The sequence below is a fragment of the Danio rerio genome, chromosome 20 (assembly GCF_049306965.1).
Source record: "Danio rerio strain Tuebingen ecotype United States chromosome 20, GRCz12tu, whole genome shotgun sequence".
NCBI lineage: Eukaryota > Metazoa > Chordata > Actinopteri > Cypriniformes > Danionidae > Danio > Danio rerio.
This window is the reverse complement of record NC_133195.1, coordinates 23,211,225-23,235,150: the sequence shown is the minus strand read 5'-3', so window position 1 is coordinate 23,235,150 and position 23,926 is coordinate 23,211,225. Positions and strand designations below refer to the sequence as shown.

The 23,926-nt window shown below is 34.8% G+C and overlaps 1 protein-coding gene across 4 annotated transcripts in view; it reads right to left on the bottom strand.

The window, feature by feature from the left end:
* Window positions 1–23,926, bottom strand: part of rtn1b (reticulon 1b) — a 58,161-nt gene that overhangs the window by 3,639 nt on the left and 30,596 nt on the right. For 3 of the 4 annotated variants that reach the window (NM_001328271.1, NM_001328270.1, XM_005160490.6), the window contains 2 exon segments: window positions 1,155–1,293; window positions 1,379–1,586. In NM_001328271.1, coding sequence (NP_001315200.1) covers window positions 1,155–1,293; window positions 1,379–1,586 — 347 coding nt within the window. 4 annotated transcript variants of the gene reach the window in all.

The window sequence follows — 23,926 nt, the reverse complement described above, 5'->3', positions numbered from 1 at the left end:
TGTCTGGAGCTCATTCTGGGTGATGTGTTTGTTTGAGTGGGTGAGTTTTTAGTTTGGTGGTAGTCTAGTTGGGTCTTTTCTTCTCCTTAAATGCTTTCAGGATCGGGTTTGCTGGAGAAGAGAAGATGGGGCAGGGGTTTGTCAAACTGTAGCTGTACTAAACATTTTTTTTTCCATCCCAAAGAATTTTTGTAGGCAGTACTAATGTTTTAAGGTTTAGAGAGAGAAAAAGAAGGGAAAGAGATGGTTTGATAACTGAATAGAAATTATTGGTATTGTTTGTGGCATTCATTTTTGTTTTTATTGGGGGAGATGTTAGGTCCCATGTGGGACCTGTTTGTTGTTTGTGTTTTGTTATTTGTAGAGCCTGCATGATTGCAGATTGGTGGATGGGTCATCTCACCTGAGACCCATTATGTGGTGCCTATTAAGAATCCAACATTCTTTATGAGGAAAGCGTGATTAGCCGGACGTCCCTGCCTGAAGTTTTTGATTTACTTTAGTTTGTTTTGGATCATGAGCTCGGTTCACAACCATACACATGCTTTTCACTACGAACTTCCATTTATACTGACTTTGATTTCTTTAAATATTTTTGTTAGTTATGTTTTTGTTAAGGCGGTGTGGTGACCCCAGATTAATAAAGGGACTAAGCCGACAAGAAAATGAATGAATGATTGAATGTTTTTGTTAATAAATAATTTCTCTTTTCGATTTAACTGGTCCGTATTGTCTCTCTAATGTTGCAACTTTGAGCCGGTTGTAACATAAAAAATTGCGGAATAAGTGATGCGCTATGAATCCTTTCCGGATGCACTGTACACTTATACATACATTATGAAGTATATTTCTATGTTTGTGTGTGTGTCTGTGTTTCTGTGAGTTAATCTTACAATTAAAACATTTACTATTACATTCCTTCCAAAAATAAGTTTATTTAATATTACATGATGAACTAATATTGAACATTTCAAATATTCTAAACAAATTTTAATGAAAAAATATATATATAGTGCAACAAATTGTTTATTATATTATATTATATATTGTTTAATAATATCTTTTTTAACATAAGATTGTATTTAATTTTGCAGTTATTCTTTCTTTATGCATTATAACTCCTGATGCAGATTAAACTGAAAGCAGGCTTCAACCTTTAGCGAATCCACCAGGTCCTGCACCAGGAACAGTCTGCGCAGCTCTTTCAGTGTGCTGTTGATATAATACTGGACGTTTTCTGCATACTTCTGCATCTGATCATGGGACAGTGACATCTCCACATCCAGATACACTCTGTATCCAGGGCATAAAATTATTGGCATTAAACACTCATTATATGGCTATGCACAGCATGAACACACAATGAGAGAAGTCATACTTGAAGGGATGGCCCTCGTCTGTTTTCTGTACAGCCTGCAGGACGGACTTGTAGACTCTGAAGCTGATGGTGGCGGAGAGAGAAGCCAGAGCCAGATAAGCCACCACACTAACCACACTGAACTGAGTCAAGGAGAAGAGCATCAGCAGCAAACTGCCAAACACCAGCCCGCTCTTCTTCAGGTCCCGCCAGTACAGCAGCTCCATTGCTGGATACAGAGAGAACATCAGGTATGGTTAGACAATCAACTGTCTATGAAATAATTGTGATTCTGGTCTGTTTTAGAGCTACGTTTATTAGTTAGAGGAGCCAAAAATGATTATTGAAGTCATGGCAAAAACAACATTAAAGTCTGTGTGAAATCTAATTTTACAATGTTTTAATTTTTAGGTGACCAATTAACCCATGTAAGTCCATCCACTGAAAAAAAAATTGTTTTACTAATCTTCAATCAAAGTTTGACCAATTGCTTCTGCATTTCAATAATGGTCCTTCTCTATTGATGTCAGTTTGTCAACTTCAGCCTCAATATCTTTAACTCTTATCGTTAGTTTGCTATGTCTATGAGTGAATGATTTGCAAAAAAGAAAGCCACACCCTTATTCAATATTCAGTTTAAGTTGGAAGTACAGCAAAATCCTGAAATAAAAGTCTCAGCAACTTCCAGTTTATTTAGACTTTAAAAAACACTTGAGTAAGAACAGTAAAGTGTCGATTGAGATGTCTACTCAAATTCTAATTCAATTCGAATTCAAATTCTAATCATCCACGATTTCAGATCGAGAGCTATAAGTCGAACTTCTTCTTGAAAGCCTCTCTGTTTTATTTTAGTGATTTAAAACTTAGGTTAAAGATTAAGCAGCATACTGTAGCTCAATCCTACGGTAGATTAACATCACAAAACCATTTAAATTAAATCTCACAAAACTGTTTAGACCCACTTTATTCTTATTTAACCTCCTATGGCTTTATATGTGGACAGCACATTTTAGCTCTTAAGTGGCTATTTAAAATGCTTCGAATGTTTTATATTTTGTTACAGACATACAGTGTCATCCTGCAACTGTTTTGCAGCATATAAAATGTCTCAAACACTATATTTAACCGTCCAAAATGAAAAAAAAAATGTTGTTTTTACTCTCTGTTTGTCAAAACATGTTAAAAATGTATATGTTATGTATGCATTAAAAACAGTCAGGAAAAAGTGTTATGGACAATGATATGGACATCATTTTTCTCTAAAAGTACATCATATCAAAAGATGATACTTAGTTTTTATTCTAATAAGGTTCCAATAAGCCCAAATAACAAAGAGAAATAAAAAATGCATGTTAAAAAACACCTTGGGCCTTAAGAAGTTAAAGGGATAGTTAACCCAAAACTGTAAATTGTAGGGATGTAACGGTATTGTAAATACCGTCATACCGCAATATTAATTTTTTCCGATATTACCGTAGTCGCATGACTCGGTAAAACTATAGGTCTTCTGAGAAAATTTGCTCAGGCGAATGAAGCGAACGGGAGGTAGCGGAAACTACAATTCCCATCAGCCCATGCTTGGCCATAATCCCTTGCGGTCTGTTGTCGCTACAGATCCAGTAATGCGGAAATGGAGTGTGCTGCTAGAAGCGGGGATCAAAAAGAGCTGGAAAACCCTAAAGCGGGTGTTGTCGCCGCGCGCGTACTGAATAGCGGTGTTGTCGCGCGCGTACTGAATAGCGGTGTTGTCGCGCGAGTTCTTATCAGCTGTGTTGTCGCGCGCGTACTGTAAAGCGGGGACGGAGGGTATGTCGCGTCGCGGGGGCACTTTTGATCATTTTGGAAGGGAACTTTCTATCCAAGACTAAAAAGGGCATGTGCACTGCACAGGTTGAGCACTGTGTGTGCACGTGCCTGCAAGTTGGGGAATATGACTAATCAGTCATGGGGACTGCAGAAACACAGAACACTGTTCAGATTGATGCAGACATGAGATCTCTATCTCTCTCATGGTTTGTCCTCTCAAGTGGGGGAAAGACAATGCACAACGTTACCCACTGCTGTCAACCTGGGCCAAGTCATATCTCTCTTGTCCCAGAAACCTCAGTCCCAAATGAGAGGGTTTTTTTCTGTTGCAGGGGACATTGTAAATACCCAGAGATACCAGCTTTTACCAGATTATATTTATATGATAAATTTCCTTTAAAGCCATCTCTATCTAAGTGAGTGAGTGATTAAATGTTGAATGTGATGAGTTTTCAACAATACTAAATTGAAACTTTATTTTTTTACATGGTTTAATAATTTTTTGTTATTAAAATTGAAGTTCCTGTTTCAAAGCTTACAGATAGATGACTAATTTGTATTTCATTGACACTTTTGGCACTTTTTTGGAGTATTTTCATAAGTTTTGTTTTTTCCTGTAAATGATTCAATAAATACCGTACCGTGACATTCATACCGAGGTATTACCGTACCGTGAAATTCTGATACCGTTACATCCCTAGTATTTTGTGTTATCATTTGCTCAGCCTTTACTTGTCACAAACCTGTTCAAGATTCTTTCTTCTGTTGAACACAAAAGACTATGATATAAGACTAAATATGCCGTAAACTGATAACCACTGACTTTCAGAGTATTTGTTTTTCTAACATTCTTCAAAATATCGTCTTTTGCGTTCAACAGAAAAGGGAATTTAAAGAAATAGTTGACCCAAAAGTGAAAATTTACTTCCAAACCTTTACCCTGTTTTATTTTTGGGTGGACTATTCCTTTAAATGTTGTAGGCTTATGCTGGGTTTTATTCTATTATATTCTATTATCAGCTGTATTATGCAGTTACATAAAGTACTAAACGAGAAGTGTATGTGTATTGCTCTATGAAAACGTCTGAAGCTGCTGTATATGATAAAAATAGCATCAAATCATCCCCTTCATCTGTGTTAAAGTATACAAACACTGTGAAAGAGAGTCACTGTTGAAAGCAGAAAGTGTCTGCAAAGCGCTGCTTCGACTCTATATTTCATAACTAACCAGTGCTTCAAATCCATCACACCTATTATCTTTCAGCGAGACAGCACAAAGATCTCAGTGAAGCTACTGCAACCTAAGAGGAGACTTGTGCTATAAAGACATGTGCTATAGATGAATTGAATAAACAAAATTGGCTGTAGTGTATGAGTGTGTGTGTGTGTGAAGAATGCGAGAGTGTATGGGTATTTCCCAATACTGGGTTGTGGCTGAAAGGGCATCCGCTGTGTAAAACATATGCCGGAATAGTTGACGGTTCATTCGGCTGTGGCAACCCCAGATAAATAAGAGACTGAGCCAAAGGCAAATGAATGAATGAAGGTGCAGGACCATGAAATGTTCATCCAATCAAAACATTCGGTCTAAACATTACGATAGGCTGTCCTACCTGCCTGTTGGTATAATTACCAGCCTGATCTCACGAGGAAACTTAAGTATTTTACGCTTTCTCAGTTTAGTGGCTAATTTGTACAAATTCGTACGAGTACGAGTCGTGCGAAAATGTACGATTTTAAAAAGGAGGCGTGGCAATTAACCCCACACCTAACCCCAAACGTCATTGGTTGATGAGCAAATCGTATTAAATTGTACAAATTAGATTGTACGAATTCATATGAATTAACCACTAAATCAAAAAGTTATGAATTGCCATGAGATTGTGTTGGTAATTACATATCTCTGCGCAAGGATTACAATTTTAAAAACATCAACAACCTACCTTCATTTCATATATTAGGTATTGGTGATAACTAACTGTACTATAAATTTTTATCCTTGGTGAATGTTACGTTGTGTTTTGCAGTGATGTTGTCGATACATGTTCGAATGTCGAAGCATTCAGGAGGTGTGGCTTTGGATACCGATTTGAAGAGTGGGACATTGGCTTTCAGTGCTATGAGGCTAATCATAACATTTTCCAAGATTTGGCAAATTGCACATTTAATATCTAAACTGCCTTGTTAGTATCTCTGTCTTTCTCAACAACTGATTCAAAGAAATGTAATCTTATTGTAATAATGCTTTATTTAGATTTTTTTGGCTAATGGTCTAATCTGATTCAATGATTTATGCTAAGCTAAGCTAAAAGTGCTCCATCAGACCCGGAGATCGGCTCAATGGATTCAAAAATGCTACAATTGTTGTAAAAAAACGTTCCTTTTACCAACTTTATGTTCTAAACCAGATTCAGATACTTCAACTTGTCTCTATAACCTGCACCAAAACCCAATGCAAAACCAGTGCCAGCTGCAACAATCTCAGTCAACTCAAGCAACTGTGGTTAGATCAAATACCCGCAATTAGATGGTTCTTCAACAATCACCCAAGGCTTACATGGGATCAAAACCAGGAAAGGTAGTGGTTTACAATATACCACAGATCTGCTTTTCATTGATCGCTTTTAGGATCCTCAATTCAGCTTTCGGTGAATGGCGCTGATGTAATGACTAGTGAATCACTCTGAATCAGCGCTGAGTTAACACAATTATAAATGATTACACAAACAGACAGGAGTGCAGTCAACAGAAGCTCTGCGTCCCAATATGTGGATGTCTCTGCTTCACATTAGACAAAAAGAAGTATGCTAAATAAGCAAGGTGTCTGGAAAATATTAATTGTGAAATAACAGGTCAAAACCACTGCATTTGCTTCAATTTCTGAAATGTGAACACTTTGCTGTCCTATAAAGACTACTACAGGAGGTTAAAGAAAGAGTTCGGACAAACATTACATTTCTGTCTTTTTTTTTTTTTTTTGGAATGAGAGTTTTTTCATCAAGAGTTCACTTTTTTTAATCCATTCAGCCGATCTCCAGTTCTGATGGTAGCACTTTTAGCTTAGCTTAGCATAAATCATTGAATCAGATTAGACCATTAGTATCTCACTCAAAAAATGTAAAACACGTTTTGATAATTTTCTTTTTTAAAGCTTAACTCTTCTATTGTCACAACGTGTACATAGACTGAATAAAAAAGTAGCCATGTTCAAGATCAGGAATGTTAAAATCAGTTACTGGAGGGCGGCACTTTAGTTCCAACCCAACTCCAACACACTTCCCTGTAGGTTTCAACAAGCTTGAAGGACTCAATTAGTTTGAGCAAGTGAGTTTAATTAGGGTTGGAAGTAAACTGTGCAGAGCTGCGGCCCTCGAGGAACTGAATTTGACACCTGTGTTCTAGATCAATATGTCTAAGAACTATATAAACTCTCATTCCAAAATAATCAAGGAACTTTGCTGCCGTACCATGGCTGCAGCAGGCACAATGATATTACACAGCACTGTTACTTAGCTACTTACATTAGGAAGATTTTTAGGTGCGGCGTAATATAGTGCCTGCTAGAGCCATGGCACTGCACCAACAATTCATTGATTATTATGACATATTTGCCTAGAAAATAGCAATTTTTCATAGTTTAAGTTTATAATGTAACTACAGAAGAACTATTGTTACTTTAAATACGAAAATGATTAAAACTCTATTTTTAATTTCTAATGGTCTAATATGATTCAATGATTTATGCTAAGCTAAGCTAAAAGTGCTCCTGCCTGACCTAAAGATTGACTTGATGGATTAAAAAAATGGTAAAACTTAACTGTTTAACTAAAGAGCACTGTATTCATCGGTATGTTCCAAACTAGGGTCAGAAACATTAGCATTCAGGGGTGATATGTTAATGAACCTCCATGAGAATTTTGATCTCGTGCTGTCAGAGCGATGCTCATCTTTCATTTCCCTCTCTGTCTGTGGCCTTTCTGCACATATTCATAGAAAAACAGTAATTTCTGGCCAAGTGTCAGCAGGTTGGCCTTGGAGATAGACTGGAACCAGGTGCACAGATCTGCCAGTGTCTTGCCTCTATTCAAACGTTACAATTAATGTTAGACAAAGTGATGTCTATCGTTAATCTCCCAGGCCAAATGTGACAGTAATTCTGTAATTAATGCAATGTAAATAATGCTGTCTGAAGCAGAATGTCTGAACGGTGCTGCACACATAATCATAATTTAAATAGCACTGCTAATACAGTCCATTGACCTGACATAATTTCAGTCTTGCACGAATGATGCTTAATAACTACAGCACATAAGGTCAATCTAAATCCAATGTTTTTTTATTAGGTGTTAGATCGGTATAATGTGAACTAGATTGTCTCAGACATTATTTTTTGCTTTTTATGTTTTTTTCATTTATCAGCATTTTGTTGCACTCACTTAGATTAGCAATAAGTGATTTAATTTATTTGCAAAGTGTGACCAAGGCCGCTGTAGCATAGTATTAATATAAGTGCTTAAGGCCAATAAAAATACATTTTTAATATGGTAGACTTTTTTTATCATGGTTAAAATCTTGACAAATGATGGAACAATAAAGATCATGTCAAGAATGACCAAGCATTTAATCAATATAAACACACAAGGTTAACAATATGCAGTTTTATTTGAGTATAGGTCTCAATATGATAGATTTGGGCTAAATTTGCAATTTTCAGCGTGAAAACTAATTTACCCACATTTTAGTGGTTTATTATGTTTTGGTTCTAGCAGTTGTAAACCATACTTTAGTCCACTTAAAATTTTCCTGCATCAGTTGTTTATGAATCAATGTGTCATTAGGAGCCAAATTATTAATTTTATTATGCCTATATTTATAGTAAACTGTAGTTTTTTACTGCCAAAGTGGCATTGAGGTGCATTTTATGAATTACCAAAGGACAACAGTTTCAGCTAAAACTAATCTTCAATGTTCTACTGAAGAGAAAAGTCACTCGCTGAACATCTTGGATGACCTGAGTTCAGGTAAATTGGCTATTTTTTATTTATTGTTATTTTTTTGTAATTAACATAAACAAGCACATAGGTTTCTGTTTTCAATGCTGTTTTGACACAATCACCCCCCAAAGATTTTCCCTCTGGTCATTGTTTTCCACCCAATCTAAGAATCTGAACAAAAAAGACTCAAAAATCAAGCCCAATTATCTGGTTTTAATTACAACTTCACAGCATCATCACGCTCTGATCACAGGTGTGTATCTGAGCTAAGTAGAGCTTCACGGTCTAGACAGAGCCCTGTGATCATTTTCTACTCAGTGCCATAAAGAGCCTAAAAACTAGAACATTAATTTAGGTTACACTAAGTTAGGTCTTTTTCCTAAACTAGCACTATAATCTTTCAAATATCCTTGTGCTTAGTGGAATTCTTAGTGTCATGAAGGTCTGGTGGACAGTATGTAAAGGTTTATGAGCCAAAAATAATTTATAGTTACTACAATTTGACAGCTCATTATAGGCAGTGATCAACATTCTGTTCTTTTCTATACACAAAAACAAATCAGCATCTTGAAATTATAAGGTTCTCTCTGACAATTTGTCAAAAATGTTTTAGTCACAGTCTTATTCTTATTTAAACTTTTTTTAAAACTATTTACATTTGAAGTCAGAATTATTAGCCCCATTTATTTTTTCCACAATTTCAGTTTACAGAGAGATTTTTTCAACACATTTCTAAAAATAACAGTTTTAATAACTCATTTCTAATAACTGATTTATTTTATCTTTGCCATGATGACAGTAAATAATATTTTATTAGATATTTTTCAAGACACTAGCTAGGTTAACTAGGTAGGTTAACTAGGCAGGTTAGGGTATAGTTATTGTATAACGATGGTTTGTTCTGTTGACTATAGAAAAATATATAGCTTAAAGTATATACATATATATATATATATATATATATATATATATATATATATATATATATATATATATATATAATTAGCCCCTCTTTGAATTTTTTCAATTTTCCATCATTTGGAAAATTCAAAGAGGGGCTAATAAGTCTGACTTCAGCTATATATATATATATATATATATATATATATATATATATATATATATATATATAATTAGCCCCTCTTTGAATTTTTTCAATTTTCCATCATTTGGAAAATTCAAAGAGGGGCTAATAAGTCTGACTTCAGCTATATATATATATATATATATATATATATATATATATATATATATATATATATATATATATATATATATATACAGTTGAAGTCACAATTATTAGCCCCTCTTTGAATTTTTTTTTGGTATTTTAAATATTTATCAAATGATGTTTAGCAGAGCAAGGACATTTTTACAGTATGTCTGATAAATGTGTAAAATGTGTTTTATTTCGGCTAGAATAAAAGCAGTTTCTAATTTTTTAAACACCATTTTAAGGACAAAATTATTAGCCCCTTTAAACTAACTTTTTTATTATTAGTCTACAGAACAAACCATTGTTTTGACCATCGGGGAAAAAAACAGAGGGGCTAATAATTCAGACTACAACTGTGTGTGTGTGTGTGTGTGTATATATATATATATATATATATATATATATATATATATATATATATATATATATATATATATATATATATACTACATTACAACACAAGGGGCTGTGTACATTTTGAGACCTTTTATTTTACAAAAAAAACTTCCTTAAAAAATTGGAGCAAAATATTATGTTATTCTACATTTTAAAAGGCACAGCTCATAAACATCTCAGCATTCATTTATAAAAAAAGTGATGATTTCCATGCATTTTATGACAAGCTTATATTTTTATTGTTTGGTAATTATTGTAGAGTTTAAAATAGATGAAACATTTTTAATGTAAATCATTTAAAAAATATATATTTGATATAGTTAGTGAATTTTAAATTTACTTATCAACGAAAACATATTCTTTCCTTTTTAAAGTCTTAATATGTCTTTTCATTTGAAATTTTACAATATATAGCCTTAAAGGTTCAATACACAACTCCTAAATTAAAATGTAAATTTACCCACAATATTTTTAACCTAAAATCTGCTCTATGGTATTAGTTTTGGCAGCATTAATATTAACAGCTAGTATTGCTCTTTATGCTTATCTTTAACAACAATACATATATATTTTCCTAAAATATTAAATAAACCAAAACTCGACATTCTAATACGTCTAACGTCAATACACACTCTACACTAATTTCATGTTTTAAAACAAATCTTTATCATATTTGTTTAAGTATTATTTAAGTGGTCTAGCACCTTGATGTATACAAGACCATTATGTTTGCTGCAACATCAACAGAATAAAGACAGAACCCTAATAATTGCAAGGTGGTGAAGTGTATTTCTCATTAAATCATCATATTTATTTTCAGATGGAACTCAACGCACATTTGCTCCCACTCCTTCCCAACATGCATGGACACGCACTTGTTTATGGGGTCATTACGGTGAACCCGGTATAAAAATGTGTTGGCGTGGAGCTGCCAGTCGAGCACGGTCACCACGGAAACTGGAGAGATGGGCGCAGTGGAGTGAGCAGTGATGCAGTTGCCATAGCGATGCCGCCTGCCTGCCAGACAGAGTAATAAGGTGCTGATGAAATGATGGGGGATGGGAAACAGGAGGAAACACTAATATGACAGACGCACAAGAAGCACCGAAGAAACACCCCACCGCTGACAACAACAGAACATTGGCCCTCGCTCATGCAGGACCTTTGCTTTTTATCAAGCTAAAGGACAATAGCTCACAACGGTCTGGTCCCTGGGGGGGAAGAATGGCTAAATATAGCTGCCGCTGTGTGACTGCAATGCAAATCATCCTCTTGATCCTCTTGTTTTTGAATGACTTCCTGAAAATAGTTTAAAGAAAAAACTGATTTTGAAAATATATCATGATTTTAGTTTATTTTGGATGCCTTATTAGACAAATCTGGATTTTTTTGTTTGAGATTCTATAATAATAATAATAATTATTATTATTATTATTATTATTATTATTTACAGCATAGTATTCATTCATTTTATTTTCAGCTAAGTCCCTTTATTAATCTGGGGTCGCCACAGCGGAAGAACCAGCAACTTATCTAGCATATGTTTTATGTAGCGGATGCCCTTCCAGCTGCGACTCATCACTGGAAAACATTCATACACACACATACACTATGGACACATACATTTAGCTTACCCAATTCACCTATAGCACATGTTTTTGGACTGTGGGTGAAACCGGAGCACCCAGAGGAAAATCACATGAACACGTGGAGAACATGCAAACTCCACAAAGAAACATCAACTGACCCAGTCAAGGCTCGAACCAGCAACCTTCTTGTTATGAGGCAAACATGCTGCACTGCGCCACCGTGCAGCCCTATAGCGTAGTAAATAAATGCAATTAAATAACTAAAAAATAATGTAAACAACGTTGTTTATTCATTGAACTTAAGAATGTTCAGGTATTTAACTGGAAAAATAAAATTACATAAAACTACTGACATGAAATTTTTTACAAGCCTTTCTGAAATGATGTCATTTGCAGTACACACACACATATTAGCATTTACTGACACCACGTGGCTGTGATGATTAAAGCGGTTAAAATTATTTACCGATTTTACTGTCTTTATTACAAACATGCTCTGTTTAAAAAAATAAAAAAACATTTTAAACTTGTAAAACTTATAAAAATCACAGAGACTTATAACAAATATTTTATGTGTATATATTCATACTAGGCATGGGCCGGTATAAAATTCTGACGGTATGATAAACTTGGATAAAAATATCACGATTTCACGGTTTTGCGGTATTGTGGTTCCAGCTCTAAAATATTTTCTTTTTAAATGCCTGGGTAAAACACAAAAACTTTTTTCTCTTTGAACACAAAATATTTTATTTTAAGAAACATTTCAAATATTTTGGAACCGTAAACATGTCAGGCTAAATAATTCAAATAAATTATTGACTTCTGCTGTCTTTATTTATTTCAAAAACATATATTGTTTTTACAATTTAAAATGGCATCTTTGTATATATTTTCAGCTGGAGATACTGTTGTCCTAAAAAACAAACAAAAAAAATTTACACATACCGTAGGAATGGTATTGCAGGAAAATTTTGGAGGTTTTAAAACCTTGACTTTTCCAAACCACGGTTTACCTTGAAAATGGTTATCGTCCCATGCCTAGTGTATATATATTATTATAAAAACATGGCGCCTGTCAATCAATTCGGTGGAGAAAACCGCACTCCAACGGAGAGCGGAGAGCCTCAGAACCAATGGAATTTGGATCCTATTTTAACGTCAGAAAAAAAAAAAAAAAGAGACTTGTTGGGTTTATATCACTTCAGTATGACAGTGTACAAACTAAACCTACACACACTTAATTCCAAACAAATTCTCGCAAGTCATCCTTGTATGACCCATCCAAACTACAAAACATAACATACAGCACATGCAGTGCATATGTACCGACTATTTCTATGTACTATATTAAAATACAGCAACCCTGCTATATTTTAGGGTCACGCACCATTGTAAACACACAGCCTCTTCTTGAAATCAACAGATCATACTCTTAAAACAAAGAGATATTTCAGTCCGCCTGTGACTAATATCCTTACACACTACACACGCTAACAAGGATGACACCAATCTTGGCATGGGACAGGGCTCCAGAAAGACACAAGGCAAACAACATTTCTCTGCTGACAATAATGAAAGCTCTTTTAAAGACGCGTCACATGCTATGACATCCCAAACAGCCTCAAGATGAATATAAAAGATAACCACCGCCTGGCCCTTGTAAAACAGTGAAGGAAACATTATGGATAACAACAATGAGATGAAAAGAGATTCAAAAGTTAGCAGTAATTAATGGCTGTGTTTAATCACTCCTCTGCTCTATATGGGACACCATAAGTCTATAGGGCATAAATGTATCCTTTAACTCTAATACTGGTTAGACTTGAGGTAAAATGTGGACAAACTTGGAGATTGTACTGTATGTATTACATGATATGCTTTTTAAAGCCCTGCTGTTTACGATTCTGTCCTAAATGGTGTTTTGAGCCCTTGCGGTTCTACTCTGAATCCACTTTGCTTATGTAATGCTGCATTGATTATTAGGTAGAAGAGCCTGCATCAGAAAGTGCATTCGAGGGAATAAGGGGGGCGCTCTTGAGCTCCTTCTGAAACGTAAATTGTCTGCAGTATTAAAAGGGGTAATTCACCCAAAAATGTTCTTTTACTCGCTATTTATTCACCCTCAGGTGGTTAAAAGCCTGTTTGAGTTTCTTTTTTGGTTGAACACTAAAGAAAATATTTTGAAGAATTTTGAAGCCACTGACTTTTATGGCAGATACACACTATATGTTTTAAAATATAATTATTTTTTACTGGAAAAAATAAAAATAATGTTATAGTTTTATATTTATTTTATTTTATTAAAAATGTATTTTTATTTTATTATTACTTTATTATTAGTATTATTAGTTGGCCATTAAAAGGATATATATCTGCAGAGCCCAAAAAAGGCTGGGGAAAAAGAACGGGAACTTTATGAGAAATATGTAACAAATCCAACAGTCTCACTGCAATTCATCACTTTTTGATTTAGTGGCTAACTCTTATCCCATGCGTACAATTTAGAAAGATTTGCTCATCCCCTAATAAGGGTTTGGTTTAGGGGCAGAGTTGGGTGCCATGCCTTCTTTTTAAAATCATATGAATTAGCCACTAAGTGAAGTTTAAATTTAAACAAGCTACGGTCACACTGGGCTTTTCCTATAGACTTCCATTCATATGCACGCGAATGCGTCAGACCGGAAGCGCAGGGTCATGTGTTAAGTTTCGCAGGTTGCTGCGGTGCAAAGTTCAAGCTTGGTGAACTCTGACCTCCAAAATCGCATCACTTGACTGCGTGAGACCAATCGAGGATCAAAACATGACCTTTCTGGACAGAAATTTAAAACATACAGCAATCGCTCGCTTTTTTAATCCCTAATAATCTTGTTTTTTCCCGCCCCTTTTCACAGCGCTGCACAACAGAATTTCGCATTAACAAACTCAATTGTGACTGCAGCTTAAAGCTGCGGTCACACTGGGGTTTTCCTCCCATAGACTTCCATTCATACACACGTGAATGCGTCAGACCGGAAACACCGGGTCATGCATCAAGTTTCGCAGGTTGCTGCGGTGCAAAGTTCAAGCTTGGTGAACTCTGACCTGCGAAATCCCATCACTTGACTGCGTGAGAAGAATCGAGGATCAAAACATGACATCTCTGGTCAGAAATTTAAAACATGAAGCAATTGCTCACTTTTAAAAATTTCTAATAAGCTTGTTTAATCCTGCCCCTTTTTGCAGCGTCGCACGTAAGAATTTCGCATGCTCAAACTCTAATGTGACCACAGCTTAATTGTGAGAGGAGCATGTGCTCGCGATTGACCGAGCTGGCCCACATTCACTCATCATGATCCTTCAATTAAAGGATCCCAAGTCACTATATATATCCTTATTTCCTTTCTACAACTAACTTGGTCTGGAAGAAACCCCCCTCCCCCCTAGACAAAACGTGAAATACTTACGTTTTCTTGTGAAATCAGGATGGACAAAAAATCTAAATTTACGTTTGAGCAGAAAACTGATCTAAATCTAATCAAGGCAGAATCCCAGGTCTCACAACTAATCCTTATTTAACTCAAGAAACAAAAGGAATACCATGGGAGTCAAAACATTTTCTACATTCTTTAAAAAGTCTTCTTTTGTGTTTAACAGAAAAAAAAGAAACTGAAACTGGTCTGAAACAAATGGAGAATAAATAAATGATCATGGAATTTACATTTTTGAAATGAACATGTCCTGACTTTTCACTGTGTTTCCACATTTATTTCAACTGCATATATGTTTCACACCCAAGATATTAAAATAATAATAGTTTTGTCTACATCGCAAAAGAAGGAGAAGACGACGATAACCACCGCTTCCCGGACATTATACAAAATGATTTTAAACATGAATATTTTCATTGACCTTTATTTAACCCTCAGAACTATATGAATTTTTTTTTTATTAATATTTCATGAATAGATGTGTTTTATTGGATTTCTTTTGGACAGCTGCCCTTTGCCTTTGTAGAGCTGGAAAAGCCCAAAATAATTTTCTAAATTACTTGGACTGGAATCAACTGAACTTTAACTGTGAAAACTGGATTGAAGCAGTTTCAATTCACTGAAATATGTTAAACTGGTTTGACACAATCTACATAAAAGAGCTATCGAAATAAATATCAATTGACATAAATATGAATTCAACTGAACAAAGAAAGTCATATAATCCTAGGATGCCTCAAGGGTGAGTAAATCATGGGATAATTAAAATTTTTGGGGGAACTAACCCTTTAAGCCCAAAGTATACTATGTATACAGCGCATGCGGCACCGATTTTGTCATCAGTAGGCAGTAGACTACTGTATGCGCACAGTGACTTATTTTTAGTTAGAATTATTATGAACTGTTTTTACACTACTTGGGTGAAAAGTAATGGTGTACATGGACCTATAACAGCAACTACTACTAAAGACAGCAAACAATAAGAGATGCTGAAAGAGAGATGACAAGTTGATAAGCTTGTGTGTGAATAGATTAAAAGATGTCTGTAACTGTTTTAAATGAGTACAAATACAGTTTTGTCTTTCACAAAATCGTTTAGCACTTCAATAAATTCTTTTGGAAATTTTAGAACTTTTGGAAAGGAAAAAAACAGACTCCGTAAGACTTACAGCAACAAGTTCTGTTACTTATTAAATTTAAAATCATGAACAAATCATTGAATTTAGTATTTATTAATCTTTGTTAATGTTAGTAAATGAATATAAAGTTGTTCATTGTAAGTTCCTATTAACTGACAGTGCATTTACTAATGCTAACAATCACATACAGTTGAAGTCAGAATTATTAGCTCCCTGTTTATTTATTTCCCCATTTCTTTTTAACAAAGAGAAGATTTCTTCAACACATTTCTAAAAATAATAGTTTTAATAACTCATTTCTAATAACTGATTTATTTTATCTTGGCCATGATGACAGTAAATAATATTTTACTAGATATTTTTCAAGACACTATCTAGGTTAACTAGGTTAATTAAGTTAACTAGGCAGGTTAGGGAAATTTGGCAAGCTATTGTATAACGATGGTTTGTTCAGAGGTAAAAATATTATCAGACATACTGTAATAATTTCCCTGCTTTGTTAAACATAATTTGATAAATATATATATAAAAAAAATCAAAGCAGGGCTAATAATTCTAACTTCAACTGTATATGGACTTCAGTAAATGTATTACAATACTCTGTGATAAATAAATGTTGTGGTTCATTTTTAGTTCATGTAAGTCAATATTGTTTACTTTTTGTATAGAATGACCACTAAAGCTAATTAGTATTCATGTGTCAAGCACTTGTATTTGTGCGCTATCCAGTACATGATATAAATAAGGCAGTGTATTTGACTATGCATGATGTACACTGACCTATGAGTAAACACCCAAAGGTCATCTAAGATGTAAATCTAAAAGTAAATCTCTTTTGTTAAGCTATAGAGAAATTAAGGTAAAGTGGGCTCAAATCTTTCAGTTTTCAGTTATTCTTCAGTTTATTTGCTGTTATTTTTTCCATGGTTCATTCCTCTTGTAAAGAGCAGGGGTTATGTTGATTGCTTTGAAGCTGACTAAATATGGATGTTGGACCTTTCTAAGGGTCTACGTTCATTTCTCATTACTTCCATTAGATGAAGAAAAATGCTGATATAAAAGTTAAACATAAATGTGAATGATGGTTGATTTTTCAGTAGCTACTGTACCTGAGAGTAGCAAAAGTAACTTATGCACATTTTCAAATAAAACACCATTGTCATCCCATTTTTTCAAAAGAATTAAATTGAAACCAAAGATTCTTGGCTTGCACCAGCTCCATGTTGTATATCCACAATGTCACACGTTGGGTTAAATTAGGCTTTCCAGTCTCCACAGTCAGTCCATTAATTCTACTGTATCTGTTCACATCAGCGAACAGAACCAACCCCATGACATCAGACACAGCGATATTTTAAGATGGCGGTACCTGAGATCTAAAGTTATATTAAAACATGACATTTTCTTCAAAAAGGTTACATGAATCATGTTTGTTTTATATATTTTTACTAAGTGGAAATCATATAAATTTGATTGACCGCTTCACTTCCACTTTAAGCACAGATACAAAGCACCATATCTTGACATCTGCCATGACAGTCTTTCTGGTGTAGATATTCACCCCTACAGCAATGACCGCCTCTAAACACTGAAGAATCAATAATAACCATCTCTCACAAATTTAAGAACCACAATCTGATGCGCCTTGTGAAAAATTGGGTTAAAAGGGGATGACAACTCCAAAATAGACCTTCGACCTACATTACTCTGTCGATGTAGTGACATCTAATAAAACTGGCTGCAAAATAGAATTTCCTGCAACATCCGGCCCTGACCACAAACTAATAGATGACACAGATGCAGGATCTGGAAAATCATATAACACTGGGTTTTGCTAAATAATGTCTTTTATATCCTCTATTAAAAAATCACTAGATATATTTTACCATAGCTTTCTAGATGTAATATTTCAAGATTATATTACATATATAAGGTTGTAATTTTCTCAACAGAAAAACAGCACGTTGGGTTGTAAGTTAGATCATTCCAATCTTATCCAATTTGCAGAGTTTCCACTTGTGGAAATGGTGATATAATTCATTAACATATTTGTCACTGAGAAATAATCACATCTATTTTATGACTTGCTGTTAATGGAAGATCTGGCAGAGATCATGTTGGACTAGTACCAATTGACCGTCAAGACATTAACAGCCAAAGTGGCAACTCATGTCACAGTTTCGACTAAACCGCATTCTTGACTGAGAGGAGAAACAGAAACTGCTGACTAAAGAGAAGCCAGCACCTTTGCTGCGGTTTGACTTTATAGCATTGAATCAATACCTATAGAGGACACAGATATTAGCAATTCAAAGCCAACAGGCATGACTATAGAAAGAGATAGCAACAGAATACACAACCCACAGTGCAACATTACAACCTACCTTGTTTTTGTGCTATTAAAAAGAAAGAGGTTTGCTTTTGTCATCTTTATTTCCGTTTTAATTTTCATGATGGCTTTTTTTTATAAAGCCAACAGAGCATTGTAGCAAAAAGCTATTTCTTTACCAAAAGAGACACTGAATTATTATTCCAAAAAGGCCAAACCATAATTCTGGGATGTACTATAGTGAAAATAATTAACTAAATGATGCAATATTCAGTGCTTAGCATAACTGAGTATACACCCCATTTTGAAAATAAATATTTTGATCCATTTCTCAGTAAATGTGGGTAATATATATTGGTGTAGTTGAACAAAACAGATTTATTAAGCAGATATATTTATTAAAATAATATTTTAGTCACATAACATCTAAAGAAGTGGAAAGATAATACAATTAAATTTAAGCTAAATATTGCCAAAAAAATACAAACTACATCATTTTAACAAAATTGTATATATGTTTTGTTTATTTAGATTTTTGCTATTTTTGAAAATGTTATTTAAATTTTTCCCTTGCACATAAATTTGGGCTACTAAACTTTAAAACCATTATTGTATAGATAAGCTTCAGATTTGGAATTAAATTCAAAATTCATAACGTAACGTTGAAATTTTTAACCAGTTTTAAAATTTAAATTACGCACTAATTTTACTCTAATATATATATATATATATATATATATATATATATATATATATATATATATATATATATATATATATAATTTTTACTTTCTGATTTTGCACCAAACTTTGCACATATGTCATGGAGAGTGCAAAGTTTAAAAAACTAAATAGTTTAAAAAACTAAATTAAGTAACAGGAACAAATACTGAATGCAAATTAATAACTTAATACACTTCATGAAAAATCTATTTAAAAAAAGGATTTGTGTTTATAAACCCTTAAACTGTCACAGATTCAAAATGCTCAATATATAAATAGCCACAACCAGAATCCCTCCCTCTTAAATTGTTCTAGTTTCTTCCTCCCGTTCGAGCCCTCAGATGTGATAGTCTCTAGGCATTGGATTGATTAAAGGAACGGATAGTTGTCTTCTAGCGGATGACACCAAAAGCTCACTAATCACAGAATAAACCATTTCCAGGATAAAAAGAGGACATTTCATGCAGAATTCCACCACGAGCTGATTCTCCATTCAGGTAGCCACACCCTTTCTTCTTTTCTTTCTTTCGCTTTCTGCTCCCAATGCAACCTGAAGGCCTTTACGATCAACATAAGCAAAGAAAATCACACAGCATTTACTATCTCATTATGAAGCTATTCACATCCAAATGAACATCTGACCTAAAAATGAGGCACTCATGGACACCATTGCCATTTGATTCTAATCCAAGAGTCTATGAATATAGGATAAACCCCTACGCACAACAAGAAGGGGGAAAAAAAGGGCGTGTCCAGCCGTCTCGACCCCCCCCCCTAAAGTCTGCTGTTCATAAGCTAATGATGTCGGCCTCAATGCAGAAAAAGCAGGAGACGTGTGCTCGAGCATCTTCGCACATGCAACCTAAAATAAAATTAGCAGCCCCAATAAATCAATCCCTTTCTATAAAGACATGCTTTTGCATCCTATTCATTCAGCCTGTTCTTGCATCCATTGGACCCCTTCTTCCTCCACACACACACTCACATTACCCTGGCACTTCCAGCTGCTCCAGAAACCTTCCATCTTGGTTGAGTCTGCGGCTGCCATGGTGCTGGCCTGCATACTAGGCTGGGCGAGGAAAAGGACTGAGAATCGCTTTCTGCTAATTCTACTTCTACAGCCTCTCCGCTGCTCACTCTGTATCTGTCGGCGTTCCCTCTCTCTCTCTTTCTCTCTCGCTCACCGGTTCACACCAGTGCATGAATGACCCACAGGAGGAGGAGGAGGAGGAGAAAGAGAGGGGAGGGGGAGGCAGGGATGGAGGAGAGCAGGACTGGGGGATGTGGTGATAGTGCTGCCTACTGCTGGAGGAACTGACGAACTGCATTTGTTGATGGCGGACATTAAAAAAAGTTGCAAAGCATCATTATTAAAACCTATAAAATAGCCTTATTTAATGTTTTTTTCCCCCGACATTTAGATTGGGAGTGGGTATTGTGACCAGTTGGTGACTCTATTAGATTTTTATTCATAAATTTTGACTTTGTTATTTTATTTAGATATTAATATTTCATTTTAAAAATGAACATTTTGCAGATATGGAATACATGTTTAAATCTAATTGCAGGTCACTACTAAAAAAAAACATGTCCTCTGATGTAAAACATGCATGTAAAAATGATTAGTATGTATGATATCATGTGAATTAAAATTGAAAAAGGTACATTTTTGCCCCAATGCAAATGTAATATAGCAGTCTGCAAAATTTCAAAGATCAAATTTCATGGTAAGTAAGTCTTGTCTACAATAAAAAGTACAGATTTTTTGATTTTTTATTAAATTTGCACAATGCCAGTGCTTTACACTGACTACACAAAAATAATGTTTACTTTGACCCTCAAACACAGCATTTATAAGACTTTAGGATCATGCTGTTAACATACAGAGAGACCAAGCCAGGCTCATTCTGAAAACGTACTGCTATATACATTTCTGCAGAGCACCAAATATTTCCCAGGAGCTACGCTTTTTGCAGTTTTTGTTTTCGCGAATCCACCACTGTGTATGCCACTATGTATGCTTTTTGAGACCTTAAAGTGCCATCTCACCTGCTTTTTTTGCGTAAATGCATCAGAGGCTGCTGTCGACTGACTAAATGACTGACTGATCGACTGACCCACCCTCCTCCTTTCCTAAACCCAACCAATAGTGTTTTCAAAAGCACTGATCGACCCGCCCACCCATTTCCCTAAACCCAACCAACAGTTTTAAAAAGCAATCCAGAAAAAGCACTTGCTTGGTTTTTACCACGTTTTCAGATTTTACCACATTCTTACCCAGTTATTTACTTGTTTATTTTATTTTTTGACTTCTGTTTTTGACTTACCTGCTCTCAAGTCAGTAAGCGGTCAACTGCTAGCGCAAAAAGGAACGACATCATACCACCCCGTATTATTCATTTTAAAGATGAAATGCAGCCATACGTCCTTCAGGCTACATAATTTGCAATCTCCAGAAATGAATATAGCGCTACGCTTTCAGAATAAGCCTATGTTGTAGATGACATGCAGTCTTCAGGTCCAATTGCCTGCAGTTCCAAATGATGAAGCCTTAGATTGAACTGATATGATAAAACTGACACTAATAATACTGTTCATTTCACAGTAGGACACTTGTTTCCTCTCCGTACGCACCAGACACTTATTTGAGAAATTATTGTACAATTTTGAGTGTGTTTAAGTATGTGGGCTTAATAAACCACCTGCAGGTGACAAACTGTTTCCTTTTTATGTACAAATGAAAATGTGTGTGCGTGTGTGTGTATGTACATACAGTTGAAGTCAGAATTATTAGCCCCCCCTGAATTATTAGTCCACCTGTTTGTTTTTTTCCCCAGTTTCTGTTTAACGGAGAGAAGATTTTTTTCAACACATTTCTAATCATAATAGTTTTAATAACTAATTTCTAATAACTGATTTATTTTATCTTTGCCATGATGACACTAAATAATATTTGACTAGATATTTTTAAGACACTTCTATACAGCTTAAAGTGACATTTAAAGGCTTAATTAGGTTAATTAGGCAGGTTAGGGTAATTAGGCAAGTTATTGTATAACGATGGTTTGTTTTGTAGACTACAAATATAGCTTAAAGGGGCGAATAATTTTGTCTGTAAATAGTTTTTTTTTATTATTAAAAACTGCTTTTATTCTAGCTGAAATAAAACAAATAAGACTTTCTCCAGAAGAAAAAAACATTATCAGACATACTGTGAAAATGTCCTTGCTCTGTTAAACATCATTTAGGAAATAATTAAAAAAGAAAAAAAATCAAAGGGGTCTAATAATTCTGGCATCAACTGTATATATATTTGTATTTATGTATATATGTATAAACACTGCTAAACTAACTTATCATGACATTTACATCGCTGCTCTCTAGTAATTTAAAGTTTTGAATAAAAGGGTCAGCTAAATGAATAAGAGCAAATGTAATGTAAAGGTGAAGAATTCTCCAGAGTTGAAACACACACTGTAAGTGATTAGACAGAGCACAGCAGACTCTTGGAATGGTCTCTCTAGAATATGTTTAGAGAGAGACCATCATCCTTAACAACCTGTTTCAGACCCAGGGAGAAAAGGAGTGATGCTGAACATACATTATAATAAAAAATTTTTTTTTTTACTTTGGATGGATGTGAACATATGGTAGGAGAGCTCCAAAACTAAATTAAGAACCTTAAAAAAAACAAAAAAATAGAGCGCTTAAAAAAAACAAAAAACCTTTTTCATTTAATCTTGGAGCTTTACTGTGCCTGATCACTATTCCCTTTTATTACGTGTGAAAAGCCTGAACATACCGCCAAACATCTCTTCTTGTGTGTTACATAAGAAATGCTGGTTTGGAATTACATGAGAGTAAATAAATCGTAATCTTTGAGTGAACTGTCCTTTTAAGACCCTGCAGACGGACACTAAAGTGGGAGGATGACATTTTTGTTTTCCTCTTCCTTTCTCATCCTCCTCCTTTTTGATGGGACACTAATCCTATCTAATCCTCTTGAGGAGGTCCAAATCTGGTGGTAACCATTGCTGCACAGTTATTTTGCTCATTCAGTGCAAAGGCTCATTTCGTACTTGATGTATCATGTCTGATGAATTTCACTCTGGACTGCTATAACTGTGTGTGTGTGTGTGTGTGTGTGTGTGTGTGTGTGTGTGTGTGTGTGTGTGTGTGTGTGTGTGAGAGAGAGAGAGAGAGAGAGAGAGAGAGAGAGAGAGAGAGAGAGAGAGGAAAGAGACATCATGGGGCAAGCTTCATGAGGTATGGAGAATGACTCAGCATTCTCACTTAAAGGAAACAAGATGAGCTCACAGTCCTGTCCAGTAGCCAAAGATGGACTGGCCACATTAAAGTGAAACTGACCTTTTCAAGAGGACCAGGCTAATCTGTTATGTGGTTGTCGATACCAAATCTATACATAAAAATCAATTAAAAAAGGAAAAACATACAACATCATCCTAATTTATTCCTTTTGATGACAAAGCTTTCAGCATCATACTACAGCCTTCAGTGTCACATGATATTTTAGAAATCATTGTAATTAGGGCTGCAAATATTGGAAAACTCTAATATTGCGATATTTAGATTTTTTGCAATATTTATTGCGATATGAATTTAATTTCACCAGATGGCTTAAATAGCTCTATTTGGTAAGAATGCATGAAAATGGAACAATTATGATGATTCTGTAGGGGATTGAATCATGCATTAAATACAATAAACAAAATATTATCATAGATAAATATTACAAAAGAGCAATTAAAAATGAAAACTGTTGGTTTCTGAGGAGTAGCATTCAGTATTCAGTATTTTCAGCTTAGTCCCTTTATTAATCTGGGGAATTAATCGCCAACTTATCCAGCATATGTTTTACGCAGCGGTTGCCCTTCCAGCTGCAACCC